This window comes from Podarcis cretensis (genome assembly GCF_951804945.1).
Source record: "Podarcis cretensis genome assembly, chromosome: 1".
NCBI lineage: Eukaryota > Metazoa > Chordata > Lepidosauria > Squamata > Lacertidae > Podarcis > Podarcis cretensis.
Genome location: NC_137170.1, coordinates 133,391,247 through 133,405,686, shown reverse-complemented (window position 1 = coordinate 133,405,686; position 14,440 = coordinate 133,391,247). Strand labels below are relative to the sequence as shown.

Here is a 14,440-nt window from a genome sequence, read left to right as displayed (position 1 = left end):
TCACCTGCTTTGCACATTTCTAATGGACACATTTTTTATGGTGACAGTAGATAACGCTAAGCATGACTCTGAATGTCATCATTTCATTGACCATGATGGAACAGAGAAGTTAGGTGTTAGAACCTAAATAACTTCTAGTTCAGCTAAAATGCAGTTCCCGAGACAAATTTATCAGTATGTGAAAGATGTGCTAATATGCGAGTCCACATTTTAAAATAATTTAACTGGTTGCAAATCCAGTAAGTTTCATAAACATTCTTTTCTCGCTCCAAAAGCAGTCACGCTACTAACAAAATAATCAAAAACAGATCTTAACTGAACTTCAATAAGAGAATGGTGCTTCTGCACAGCTGACAAATATTTGTGCTGATGCATTCTCGCTTAAAATGGCTGAAATAGTCAAGCAAGGACCATATAAGCTGACCATGCTTTTTTTTTTGGCTACACTTTGCACTTAAATTATTTAATTTCCTTTTACTTTTTCTCCAGTTTTATTTATTTTCGTAAATCGCCTTTAATCCTGTCCATCATGACTAATAAAACCTAGCAGGAAGGGATTTACTGGATGGAGCAGTTAATGGCTCACTATGGAAGGGAGTTATACCCATGGCCTTGAAAGATGTTGTCCTCCTGCCATGATCCAGCAATTTAAGAAAACTACTGTTCAGTCTCTAATATTCTCTTAATGGCCAAGGTGATCAAAAGAGTGTCAGTCAACCAGCTGCAGATATGCTTCGAATAAGCAGATTATTGAGACCCACTTCATTCTGCTTTTATTCCCGGTTTTGAATCAATACTGAGGAGGAGTGATGGGCAAGAGGTAAGTGAAGCATGAGAGAGTTCAAGGGCAGAAAAAGGGCAGGAGTGTGGAGGGCTAGAAGCCTTCCCACTTCTAAACCGACTCATAACATTTCACAGATCTTACCTTGTTATGGTCACTACCAAAAGTTGCAATCATCTGAAGTTCAGAATGCTGTGGCCAGGCTTGAGTCTGGGTTTGCAGATACAACCCATAGTTACATCCCATTTGGATTACTATAGCATGCTGTAAATGGAACTGCTCAGACACTTCAACTCACTGAAAGGGCTGCAGCCAAATTGTTGACCAGGGATGGTTATAGGAAGCATATGGCTCCCTTGTTATAACAGTTCCACTGGCTATCAGTCTGTTTCCGAGCACAATTCCAAGTGCCGGTGTCAGGGAACTGCCATCAGAGCAGGTGGTGGAAGGGCTCAAGGAGGTTAGGAGAGACTTAACAGCAGAGGAAGGAACCAGCAGGGGGAGAGAAGGAGCTCCGAGGGAAAGGGAGTCGGAAGAAGGGCTCTGGGACACTTCCAGCGAAAACAGTGAGGAGGTTTCAGGACCTCCTATAGGGACACCCACACCTCGCCGGAAACTGTCACGCCGAGAGTCCAGAAGACGCGTTTCCGTTAAGGAGCTTTTATGTTGGAAGAGATTCCGCAAACGCCCACTGTCGGATTCTGCCAGCGAATGAGGGAGCCATGCTTAAGGGCTCCGCTAAAGACAGAGTTTTGCTAAGCTGAGCAAACCCTGAGGGACTAAGCTTTTACGCACAAGCAGCTCATCATCCCATCACAGCCGGTTATGACCTATGATGCCCTACACAGCTTTGGTCCAACCAAGTGAAAGACCATATTCCCTCATATGGGTTCTGAGATCTTTGGAGGGAGGCCCTTCTCTCAGTCCCACCACCCTCACAGGGACACTTGGTAGGGATGCAGAAGAAGGCCTCCTTGGTGGCTGCTCCCCAACTTTGGAACTCCCTCCCCTAGATAATTTAGACTGGCTCCCCACTTCTTGTCCCCCTGCCTTGTTCTAACAGGCTTTGGGGAACTGGCTGCTTTTAACAAGGGGGCTGGTGGCATGCTGTTTTTGTTGTGGTTGTCTACATAGTTTTAATTCTATTAATGTTTAATTGTTTCTTAATGATTTGTATTAGTTCTTTTCTATGCTTTTTGCTGTTCTTATTTTATCTGTAAGCCACCTTGAGTCCTTGTCAGGGAAAAAGGCAGGTGATAAATAAATATATAATAATAACAACAATACATGTACTTCTTTGCAGCCTAGCACAGGTAAGCATAAGAACCTAAGAAGAACCTTCTGGAGCAGGCCAATGGCCCATCTAGTCATAGAATCATAGAATCATTGAGTTGGAAGAGACCACAAGGGCCATCGAGTCCAACCCCCTGCCAAGCAGGAAACACCATCAGAGCACTCCTGACATATGGTTGTCAAGCCTCTGCTTAAAGACCTCCAAAGAAGGAGACTCCACCACACTCCTTGGCAGCAAATTCCACTGTAGAACAGCTCTTACTGTCAGGAAGTTCTTCCTAATGTTTAGGTGGAATCTTCTTTCTTGTAGTTTGGAACCATTGCTCCGTGTCCGCTTCTCTGGAGCAGCAGAAAACAACCTTTCTCCCTCCTCTATGTGACATCCTTTTTATATTTGAACATGGCTATCATACCACCCCTTAACCTCCTCTTCTCCAGGCTAAACATGCCCAGCTCCCTTAGCTGTTCCTCATAAGGCATCGTTTCCAGGCCTTTGACCATTTTGGTTGCCCTCCTCTGGACACGTTCCAGTTTGTCAGTGTCCTTCTTGAACTGTGGTGCCCAGAACTGGACACAGTACTCCAGGTGAGGTCTGACCAGAGCAGAATACAGTGGCACTATTACTTCCCTTGATCTAGATGCTATACTCCTATTGATGCAGCCCAGAAGTCTAGCATTCTACACTCAAAAGTGGCTAAGGAGATGCCTGGGGAAAACTCACAAGGAGGACCCAAACACAAGAGCCCTGCCCTCTCCCGTGGTTTCCAGCAGCTGGTATTCAGGCAGAGCTGAGCCATCATGGCTAGTAGTCTTCGACAGACATTTCCTCCACAGATTTTGCCTCTTTTAAAGGGTTTCAATGATCAAACAGTATTTCAGGAAACGACTGCAGAGCCTCCTCATTTCTTAAAACTAAAACAGCTCAAGGCTAATAATACAAAAGGAAGAAAAAATGGCCATAAACATGCACTTACTTATTCAGGGAGAGGTCAAGAATAAATTCAGATCCAAAGGCTTCAATCTGGAAACTTGCCTGAGCCAGATGCACAGCCTGAAGACAAGGAGGGAAGCGGGAGAAGGCGAGAAACACACAAAAGTTATTCTGTTAGTTTGCCAAATTATTCACAGCACACCAGCTCATGCACAAACTGTGGAATCCTAACCGTGGACACTTTGCACTATATTCTTCTCTTCCTCTGCTTGATGTGTTTTTGTATGAAAATTGTAAACCTCTGGTGTGGCAACATGCATTAAATATTTTGACATTTATTTTATTTTATTTTTTATTATTTTATTTTTGTGAACCGCCCTGAGATTGTTGTGTATAGGGCAGTGTATAAATTTAATAAATAAATAAATAAATAAATAAATAAATAAATAAATAAATAAAATGTATACTCAGAAATATACACAACTTGTTTCAATGAGATAGGATTGTAGCCTAAGGGCAGGATTAGAGTAGGCTGGGTCCACTGAGTTCAATGCTGAGGATCCCCTTGAAGGGTCCTCCGAGCTGGTACCTGAGGAGGAACCCCTGAAACAAGGCGTCCAACAGAAGGCGTCCAACACATATCACCAGAACCACTGTAAAATGATGCCTCAAAGTCCCATGCTAGGCAAGTGATCCATGATGATGCCATCGCTGATAGTATCAAAAACCGTTGAGATGTCCAACTGAACTAACAGTTCTACATTTCGTGGTTCCCAGCATATATCACTCACCTGAGCATCCAAACCTGCCTCCATCCCATAAGTGGGTCTGAAGTCAAATTCAAATGGCTGGAAACTCAATATAACGTCGAAATGAAATACAAACGGAGTTGGCTGCCATCTACATAGTCTCCTCCTTGAAATATTTGACTAGTATAATCATTAATGTTGACGGCAATCAATGAGAAGTTGGGGGTGTTGTCAGAGAGAGAAGACAAGCCTGGCATGAAAGTCTGAAGCAAGGATTAAGGGGGAGCCAAGGTTAGAACCAGGACTTTTCAGATGGAGTGTCCTTCAGCAAACTGAAGTTCTTTGAAGGAGCTAGATCCAGTCCCTGGTCCATCCTGTGTGGGTCCAAGGACACTGGAGCCCACCTCCTCTCCCCAAACCCTGGAGAGATACCCCTGCTGCCAGACTCTCATGGCTGGTCCACAAACACCTTGGGGAATCAATAGAACTCTGAGGAGTGTTCTTCACAGCTAGAACGCCAGTTAATCTGAAGGAACCAACAGTGGCTGAAGAAGGCACCAGCCTTTTAACTAGCCAAGAAGCAGAACCCAAGGTCAGGCCCCCAGGCAATATCTACCTAGCCCTGTTATAAAACTTAGCTAGTTGCTCTAGGACCTTGCAGAGACAACTTGGATGACTGGCTTCAACAATAGGAACATTACCTGTGGTCCTGAATCTCTTCCAGGTGCTTTCCCCATCCCCACGAAAATGAAAGAAGCATTCTGTTGTAGCCAAAAGAGCAGGTTGTGGGGATGGGGTACCTGCCACAGTTTGTCTGGTGAGCAATTCTGCCCACAGTTGGGGACCCCTGCCTTACTAGCTAAACAGTAGCATATAAACTTTGTAGTAAGTATGTAAATAAATAAACAAAAGTACCTAAAAAACACAGCTCTAGAAGTTTCATGGTGACAAAATGATTTCAAATACTCTGGCTGTGTAACTAACATGAACCCCCAAGAAATTACACACCACTACGTCCTCTTCCTATGAAATACACAGTTATACTCCACCCTACCATTAAGAATTTTTTATAGTTCATCCTTCCCACATGATGAATTTGACAGCATTTTTGAAAAGGTAACTAAATGTGGCAAAGCCTTATTTTAGCCCTTAATTGTTTCAGAATCCCTTTTTAAATAATTCATTATTCTACAGTAGTTTGCTGCTTATGTTGAACCGGCAATCCTATTAAAACAATCAACAGAGTTTGTAAGCAAAGCAGGATAACCTCTTTGTTTATCTGAGGTTGTGGCATACTCAATGAAGACTATTAGCCTTCTTAACATTCAGGGCGCTTAATACTCTCACTACAGGCATTCTAACCGCTATAGCCAAAAATAATCATCACTGACTGTAATCCAACTATGTATTTACAGAGCAGCTGGAACTGCACATGCAAAGCCCTTTTGAAAGGTCTAGCCTGCTCCCATCTCCTAAAACTGAGATGTGCCATCACACATGCAGACAGCCCCAATGGTTGGATCTAGGAGAGGACTGGAACTACATGTAAAGCACTAGTTTGAAAACACAGTTTGCCATCTAGCTAGGGACTCTGCTTCCATGTGCATATATAACCCCTTGCCAGAGCACAGCTAACATGAGTTTGACCAAACTGCGTGAGACAGTGGAAGACAGGAGGGCCTGGCGAGCTCTGGTCCATAGGGTCACAAAGAGTCGGACACGACTAAACAACAACAATATATTAATGTGAATATAATAGCTTTATTTCCCTTAAATTGCTTCAAGGTAAAGGTACCCCTGCCCGTACGGGCCAGTCTTGACAGACTCTGGGGTTGTGCGCCCATCTCACTTAAGAGGCCAGGGGCCAGCGCTGTCCGGAGACACTTCCGGGTCACGTGGCCAGCGTGACATCGCTGCTCTGGCCAGAGCCAGAGCCAGAGCCAGAGCCAGAGCCAGAGCCGCACACGGAAACGCCGTTTACCTTCCCGCTGGTAAGCGGTCCCTATTTATCTACTTGCACCCGGAGGTGCTTTCGAACTGCTAGGTTGGCAGGCGCTGGGACCGAGCAGCGGGAGCACACCCCGCCGCAGGGATTCGAACCGCCGACCTTTCGATCGGCAAGCCCTAGGCGCTGAGGCTTTAACCCACAGTGCCACCTGCGTCCCACGCTTCAAAGAATACACTATGTCAATTCTGAAAAGACTAACAATGCTACCTTAAGTAATAGCTTATTAACTATATAACTCATTTTCTCCTGTCCCCCCTCCTTTACAATGTTGGAATTCCTTTATTTTCCTTTCCTTTTATCTTTCTTGAGGCAAAGATATAATGCACATGGGAACCAACTGCAACTAACAGTATTGTGAAGAATGTTCTGATTGTAATTAATAAATAAAAATGACATGAAATGATATGTAGCTGTTTTAGCCTGGTTTCCTGATATTTTCTCAAGCTATCTTTGAAGCAATCTTACCTGTGTAAACAAGATGCAATGCAATCTCCCTAGCCCTTGGTCCCTTTGGCATGGGGCAATTTAGAAGATTACTAGCCACATTCTTATTATCTGAGACCGCTGGGAAAAGTCACCCAGAGATTTGGTCTGTGGTGTCATCAGTTTACTGATGATACTCAGCTCAGTCTCTCATTTTCATCACCCAGTCCTGGGGAGGCAGTGAAGTTGTAAATTATATCTGCCGGGAGTACTGAAATTGGTGGGTGGACAAATGGAGATTTAATCCAGACAAGATGGAAGTACTACTAATTGATGGTACTGATTATACTGAAAGCGGTGCTCAGCCAGTTCCAGATAGTGTTGCACAGACCCTGAAGCAACAGGTCTGCAGAATCAAGGTAATCCTGGATGTGTCATGCACAGTTGACAACACTGGAGTGCTTTTTACCAACTACATACCAAAAAAATGGGGGATTTCCTAAGGAAAGCTTGTTCAGAATGCTGTGACTAAACTTATTTCTGGAGCTGGTATGCCAAACTATATTAGGTCAATTTTGTTCCAACTTCACTGCCTTCCAGCTAGTTTTCAGGCTCAGAACCAGGAAATACAAATTGTCTCCTCCCCTATGAACCTATTGGAAATTCATCTTCAGTTTCTTAAGGTTTTCTCATGGTCCCTTTGCCAAAGGAAGTGTAGATAGCGGACCATGAAAAGGGGTCTTTTCAGTTGTGGAGCCTAAGTTACGAAATAGCCTCCCAAAAGAAATCCCTCTGGCCTCCTCCTTGCCAGCTTTTCAGCAGACTTTGAAGATTATTTTACTCTGGCATTTTTTAGTCAGAGCCTCCAATATCTTTTTCATTTTCTATTGTTGATATGGCTTTCATCATGTTTTAATTGCCCTTTCACTTACCAGCTATGATAATTTCTTTTATTTGCTTGTTCCTGATGTATTTATATGATGTTGTTATACTGCTATTTGATTTCACGTTTGTGTCGATTTTAACTTGTTATGTAATTTAGATTTGTATTTGATAAGCTGTCTTGAGTATAGCTGGGTACTATGAAGGATCCTACCTCATTGTTTAAACTACCACCAGATCCAAACAGCCCTACAGTTCCATAGTCCTATGTATGTAGCCTCTATGAAGAAACATACTGTTCTGCCTTGATCATCAGTTCAAAAGACACAGCAAGGTTCAACAGTGCAGCATAATCAGATAGCAGGTACTCAAGCATTTCTAAGTTAGCAACTTGCACCAACAATGTGTGGAGCCAATCTCAGTCCTTATGCCCTCCTAGGTAGGGCTGCACAAATCACTATACTTCCCATCCACATAAATTATGAATGTCTTTTTGTGTTTTGTTCCTACATTAATTTGTTGCTAATCTGTGTGTTCTGAGTTTCGGTGTATGCATTTCTAAACATATTTTATCCTAAAATACATATTTTAGAACTTATTTTGAATTATTTTTGAGCTAAAAACTGTATCGCTAAAATTCAGAGAATTGCAAAATGAAAAGAATAGCATAATTACGTTACGATCCACACTTTCATACAGGAAGAGCAGATCAGATTATTTCATATTGGAATTCACAGAAATGAAATTCCTCAAGCATCCCTACTCCTGCGTCCAATGCTCTACCCTGTTCCTGAGGAGTGAAAATCCTTAGAGGAAGAGACTTCTGGTTTGAGCCTAACACTCATCCACCTCTCGGTTTACTCCATCTGGGGCATGACCCGTAAAAACAAGCAAGCACTAGGGAGTGTCAAGTCCAGGGCAGAGAGGTGGCTGATCTATCAGCAAAACCTGGCAAAGGAAGCATTGCCTCTGGGGGTCTCCGTTCAAGGGTAGTCCTGGCCAACTTGCTCCAGTTCAGGCTTGTTGTTGAGATTTCATTATAGCACCTCTGCAGTCCTTCTAATCTGGCTGGCTCTCCCCCCCACCCCCTGAGTCAGAGACTATGCTGTTGCTCGTGGCTGGTGCATAGATACAGTCAAGCAGAGGTAAGCAGCCTGCAAGACTATGTGCATGATTCATAAGGACTAGAGAGTTTATTGAAGTGTTGACACCCACAGAAGAAGGGGCTGAGGGGTACAAAGTATGGTGACATTCTCAATTAGTTGAGATGTAAAGATAAGGTTCCAAATCATCCATATCTATATCTTGGCCACTGCCAAAACATGTGTGCTTTAGGAGTCTCTATATACGTACCACCCCCTAGGAGGAATAAAGCATGTTTCACAATGAACCAGCTGACAAGAGGCCTATGTCAAACAAGATTTGCACACACAGTTCTGTGTAACTATTGCATTAACCGAAGTCTTTCATCTCAGAATCTCAGATATTTAGAGCTATTTTTCTCTTTTCTCTGTCAGCTCCTTTTGCTGAATCACTCACTCGGCTCCAGATTGCTGTGGCCTTTATCTTTCAGTTATGCCAACCTTGGTGTATAATTAATTCAGCAAAGCTCCACATATAGATATTCACGTATTCATCAGTCTTGAAATCTGCCCTCCCTGAAGCTCAAGATTACATACATGGACTTTTCATTTTCTCCCAACAACCCTGCAGACTAGATCAGACCATTAACTAGCCTAAAGCTGTCCAGAGACCCTCATGCAAGGTGGACTTTGAACCTGACATATGGAAACTCCAACAAAATGATGCAGCATAGAGAGCTCTTGTTTTGGATCCCAGCCATGCCCTTTTTCTAGCATATTTCATTCTGTTCTCTCCTACCCCTCCCATTTTGTTCCCTGCACTCTAACAGCCGGCCAGCACCCTGTGTCCACTGAGCACGCTCAGCCCTCAATAAGCTTTTTTGGAGTCCCCATAACCCTTAAGAGTGTATTTTAAATATTTTGGTACTTCTCTAAACCATGGAGTTCTCCCAAGCCTTCTGCTACTTTTCACCTGCGCACAGATAGTGCTGTTTTGGCTGCCAAAGGATCCACACTCAAATCATGAGTGTATATCACTGGTATATATTGTGCGGGATTCACCTAACAAGCCCCAGTGGAAGCCCTGAGCACCCAAACAGGCCTAGGAGAGCAGAATGCCCAGAACAGTGCAAAGAGGACAGTGGGGGATCATTCTGTCTGGGAGGCTGGAACACTTGTGCAGATGGAACAACAAGTACAGTGGTGTCCCGCAAGACGAATGCCTCGCAAGACGAAAAACTCGCTAGACGAAAGGGTTTTCCGTCTTTTGAGGTGCTTCGCAAGACGAATTTCCCTATGGGCTTGCTTCGCAAGACGAAACGTCTTGCGAGTTCTTGCAAGTTTTTTTCCTCCTCCCCCCCTTTTTCTAAGCCGCTAAGCTGCTAATAGCTGCTAAGCCGCTAACAGCGCTAATCCGCTAATCCGCTAATAGCCGTGCTTCGCAAGACGAAAAAACCGCAAGACGAAGAGACTCGCAGAACGAATTAATTTTGTCTTGCGAGGCACCACTGTATGGCTGAGAACATTTATCTTTTTTCCAGGGGAAACTAGCAAGGAAACTAGCCATTTTAACTGACTGCCTCTAGAACATCCAAGGGAGTGTTTTGTGCACAAGCCCAGGTCCTTCTGAATCTCAATCATGTATTGCCACAATTGATTATTTTTAGTATTTACCATAATCCAATATTTCCCATTATTATGGAAGCGATTATAGTTAGATTTTAGGAGTTAATGCTATAGAAATGGCCTTAATTTAAAAATCAAAGGTCTAAGTTTGAAGTGGATGTCAAAGATCTCCTAAGTTTAAGAAGTGACCTGACACGTGATACAAAGGGTTGTACCCAGTGCTTGTCCAACTCAGAGAAGACCCAATGAGGTTAATTAATGGGCATGACTAACTTAGGTTCATTAATTTGACTAGGTCTTCTCTGAGTAGGATTAGCATTGGCTATAGCCCAAAGACTTTAGGCTTACCATGCAACCCTTTGGTTCCAGTAGCACAAAACTACTAATAATGAGAGGAAGTGCTACTCTTTAACTTGAAATAATGCTATTAAGAAATACCCAAGAAGCATCCTATATTAGAATGCAGGTAATTGGCTCTCCCCTGTCCCTCAGAGAAAAAGACTGAACGATGTCAATCTTATAGCACACCTGCAATTAGAAAGCACAAAACAGGTGTCTATTGGCAAGGTGGCAAATATACTTATGAGAAGCATGCCCCTGAAACAGGTTGCAGTGTGGAATGCTCCTGTTAAGGTTTCCAGCCACTGCCTTCCACTCCCCCTTGGCCAGTCACCATCCTGCACTGAGCATGCTCAGTCCTCATTGGGGTGTTTTGGGGTTCACTGGGCTGTTTCCATCTTGTGCTTTGCTCCACCATTTTGTGATTCTTAGCGGGTTGCCCAGTATCAAGTACATTGGAATCTTCAATTTCTTCACTCATGCCTATGGACAGATCTGTCTTCTGTGGTGACATTTTAAACCAATGTGTGAACCAGGAAATGGCCATGAGATGACTGATTCCATTCTTGTCTCTTCCCTTTCAAGTTGCTGGATTCCATTCTCCCTCCCATGCAGTTGGCAGCTTTTCCCCAGTTAAGTCTTTCAACACTCCATGACATTTAATTCTTATGAGACTATTTTGGTTTCTTCCCTCCCAAGTTAGGGTTCTTCTTCAAAAGTTCCTTTGTAATGTCAGTCCATCTACGCTAACAAAGTCTGCCAAACCAGTACTGGAACTGAATTATATTCATAAATGGGTTGCAACACACACTCTATCAGATAGACTTTGTAGCTGGATAAACTCATATCTGGGCCCATTTCTTATGGACATGTTGGGAAAAGCACAGCTTTCAGTGAGGGCATAAGGTTGTAATACATAACAGATGAAACTGACAGACTTATATCCAACTTGTACATTACTGTCAGCAAACAGAAGGGTCATTCATTTATTTTGTAATGTGCTTCTGAACACCATGACTTGACTGAGCTACAGCTAGCTACAATTAAGCCCATTGAAATCAATAGAACAAGTTGATTGCTATCACCTTTAGCGCCATTGTTTTCAAAAGCACATAGCCATGAACAATTTTAGCTGTATCAAGACCTGAGAGTGATACACAATTATGGTATCCACTTGCACAATGGACACTGAGGTCCAGCACCGAGGGCCTTCTGGGGTTCCCTCACTGCGAGAAGCCAAGTTACAGGGAACCAGGCGGAGGGCCTTCTCAGTAGTGGCGCCCTCCCTGTGAAACGCCCTCCCACCAGATGTCAAAGAGAAGAACAACTACCAGACTTTTAGAAGACGTCTGAAGGCAGCCCTGTTTAGGGAAGCTTTTAATGTTTGATGTATTACAGTATTTTTAGAAGCCGCCCAGAGTGGCTGGGGAAGCCCAGCCGGATGGGCGGGGTATAAATAATAAATTGTTGTTGTTGTTGGAACAGGGCTTATCTTTCCTCATCTCCCCCTGCAAACCCCCATGCCTCCAAATCTGCTCCAGAAGGTTAAATGGAACTCCAGAGCAGACTGGGGGGGCAGGCGCAGGGGGCTGCAGCGGGGAGGATAGGAAGTCCTGTCACAACCATTGGCATGACATTTGAATCTTGCCCTCTGTGCTTTGCTTTAAAAATGGCTTCCTGTTTAAGATAAAGAAATTAGAACTGTAATTCTCTGGGGTCCCCTGTGTCTGTAACACAGAAAGATTACATAGTTATTCTACCAATGTGATTCTATTTTTCTCAATCAGGTAAGCTGGATGGAGGGCAAAATATTTTAGGCCTCTAAAGAAACAAGTAAACCATGGTTTGAACTTCAAGTTTTGTTCTGTGGTAGCAGTAATAATCCTTGAAATTTGACAAGGGTATTGTTACCTGCAAGGTCTCTTGGTATTTGAACCCTATTTTTTGACTGACGCATCTTTCAGACCCAAGAACTGTGCAGTGAATTCTGAAGCATTACAGACATGCTGAATAAACATTCTTAAAGTAAGACAATCCCTCAAGAGACATGACTATTTTGAGTCACGGTACTGTATTGCTTTTATTTATTTTTTAAAAAACAGCTTACCTTATTGTGTTTTTGCTGGTGCCTTGTCCTTGTATCCAAGACATGATAAGGACTTTCAGAGTCTCTATTGAGATAATATACAAGTCTTGAAGGCAATGTGATTTCTTTCTGGAATGCACTGCTTCGACTGTTATTTTTGTAGCTACTGCTGTTAGTCTGTTGAAATGCAGTATCTTCGTCTGCCTGGCTTTTTTCTAGTTCTTCTGCAGTTTCATTCCAATGCAGAGCTGGGGAAGACAGACAAACCTACCATCAATTCACAGAGGAACAGAACACTTTTTGTAATATGTTTTGCATCTTGCTAAATTGCTAAAATAAATATACAGTAACCCTCATGAAACCAATTAATTTGATTAGATTTTGTACTTATTTGTACATATAACTCCTTATTTGATTTTATATAGTTTTGCATCATGAAATTCAAAATGCAGGGATCTGAACCCTTGAAACAAGTTCTTTTAAGGACAATCCTGCCATTCATGACCCTATTTCTGCCACTTTTCCACATAAATGTGGCTATGTACAAATCAGTGATTCTACTGCAAGCAACTCAAGCCATAAACCCATGTGTACTGAATGTTAATCAATTCCCTTTACATAAGGGCAACTTTTCACTATTCCTTTAACTTTAGTGATGGACTCCTAAGCACACTTACCAGAGAGAAAGTCTCAATAAACTCCCGTATAAACATGCTTCATGGGATAAGTAACAAGCACATATCTCTTTGCAGACAAAACCCCAGGGTTCTCGAAGAACACCGCAACCCCCCTTCTGTTCGCAAAAGGTAGGTTCCCTCGGATGAGCAGTGCAAGAAGGGGCAGTATCCGAAACCCTCATTATCCTGCTTGTCTTGTTCTATTTTGCATTAAGACCCTGCACAAAAACAGCACCCTTGAAAGCCTGCCAGCAGCGTTTTGCTGCATCAGAGGCTCCCGAAACCATTTCATGCCCATCCTTATAAACCAGTAAGCACCAGTCGCCGTAACACAGTAAATATACAGGTCCGCCATGTAAAAACAATTTCATATTTGCAAAGACAGACAGACAGACACACACACACACACATATATGATCTAGACGTGGGGAAGGGGGGGGGGAGCGATCAGAGGAGGAATCCGGCTGCAGTCACGATCAATTATTCCTACCGAAGACCAGGCAGGATGCCATGGAGGTAAGGAACTGCGTCAAGACCGAAACAAATCTGTGCGGACGGTGCGGAACAAGAACTTCTCGCCGGTTGTCACGAAGGTGATTTTTCTCCCCCCCCCCTTTTTTTTTTTTTTCCTTTTTCTGGTTCATCTCCCCAGGTCTGTTATTAACCAACATTAAGAAGCCAGGGCGGTGGGATCTGCAGACTAAAACAGACTCGTTATGTGTAGCACCACATGCGCGATATATTCAAAACCCCCCCCCAAAAAAAAAGAAAGAGAGAACACCCCACCCCCGTTTATTTCTTAGCTCATTGGCACCACACACGAGCGCGCAAAAAAAGAGAGCTGCGCGTGTAAGGGAGATCCAGGATCGGTCCAAGCTCACGCGCACAATACAGGATCCCTCCAGGATCTCTCTCCGCCCCCCCTCCCTCCCTCAAGCGGGCACTCACCGGCGACCCCACAGATCCTCGGGGACCCTGAGCAGAAAAGCAGGAGCGCCAGAAAGAGGAGGGGGATGGAGCTGGGCGGCCGAGCCGGGCAAAGCAAGGCGGCGGCGGCGGCGGCGGAGCCCGAGAGGCGGCGGCGGCCGGAGAAGGGCGGCTGCTGCTGCTGCTTCTGCCGCCGGAGGGAAGTTCTGCCAGGCGGCTTCATGGCTCATAGCTTCCCCCGGGGTAGGACGGGCGGCGGCGGCGGCGGCGAGGGGGACGCCTCGCCTGGAGGACGGTGAGGAAGCGGCCGAGCAGCTCACGGCGGCGACGGAGGCGCCTCTTCCCTCATGGTGCAGGGAGCGAGGAAGAAGAAGAAGAGAGCGGCAGGAAGGCGCGGCAGGGCGCAGCGGCGGTTCTCCCCTCAGGTGGACGCGGCGGCTGCTGCTGCTGCCGCTGCCACTGCCACCGCCGGCACCTGCCACACGCAGGCGCGTCCACACGCAGGCGCGCTCCCTCTCGCCGCCGTCGAGGCAGCCCGCCCGCCCTCAGGCCCCGCGCGCCGCCGCCGCGCCGCGTGACGTCGAGAGCCGCCCACCCAGGCCACGCTCTCCTCAGCCCCGCGCGCGAGGCACCTGA

At 44.7% G+C, this 14,440-nt stretch overlaps 1 protein-coding gene across 1 annotated transcript in view; it reads right to left on the bottom strand.

Moving 5' to 3' along the window:
- ADAM23 (ADAM metallopeptidase domain 23) overlaps positions 1 to 14,211 on the bottom strand; it is a 73,945-nt gene extending 59,734 nt beyond the window's left edge. The window contains exons 1-3 of the mRNA XM_079983800.1: positions 13,826 to 14,211; positions 12,222 to 12,448; positions 3,049 to 3,125 (exon numbers count right to left, since the gene is read on the bottom strand). Of these exons, the coding sequence (XP_079839926.1) occupies positions 3,049 to 3,125; positions 12,222 to 12,448; positions 13,826 to 14,027 (506 nt within the window). The 5' untranslated portion in view covers positions 14,028 to 14,211. The remainder of the gene's footprint in view (positions 1 to 3,048; positions 3,126 to 12,221; positions 12,449 to 13,825) is intronic.
- Positions 14,212 to 14,440: the final 229 nt, after the last annotated feature.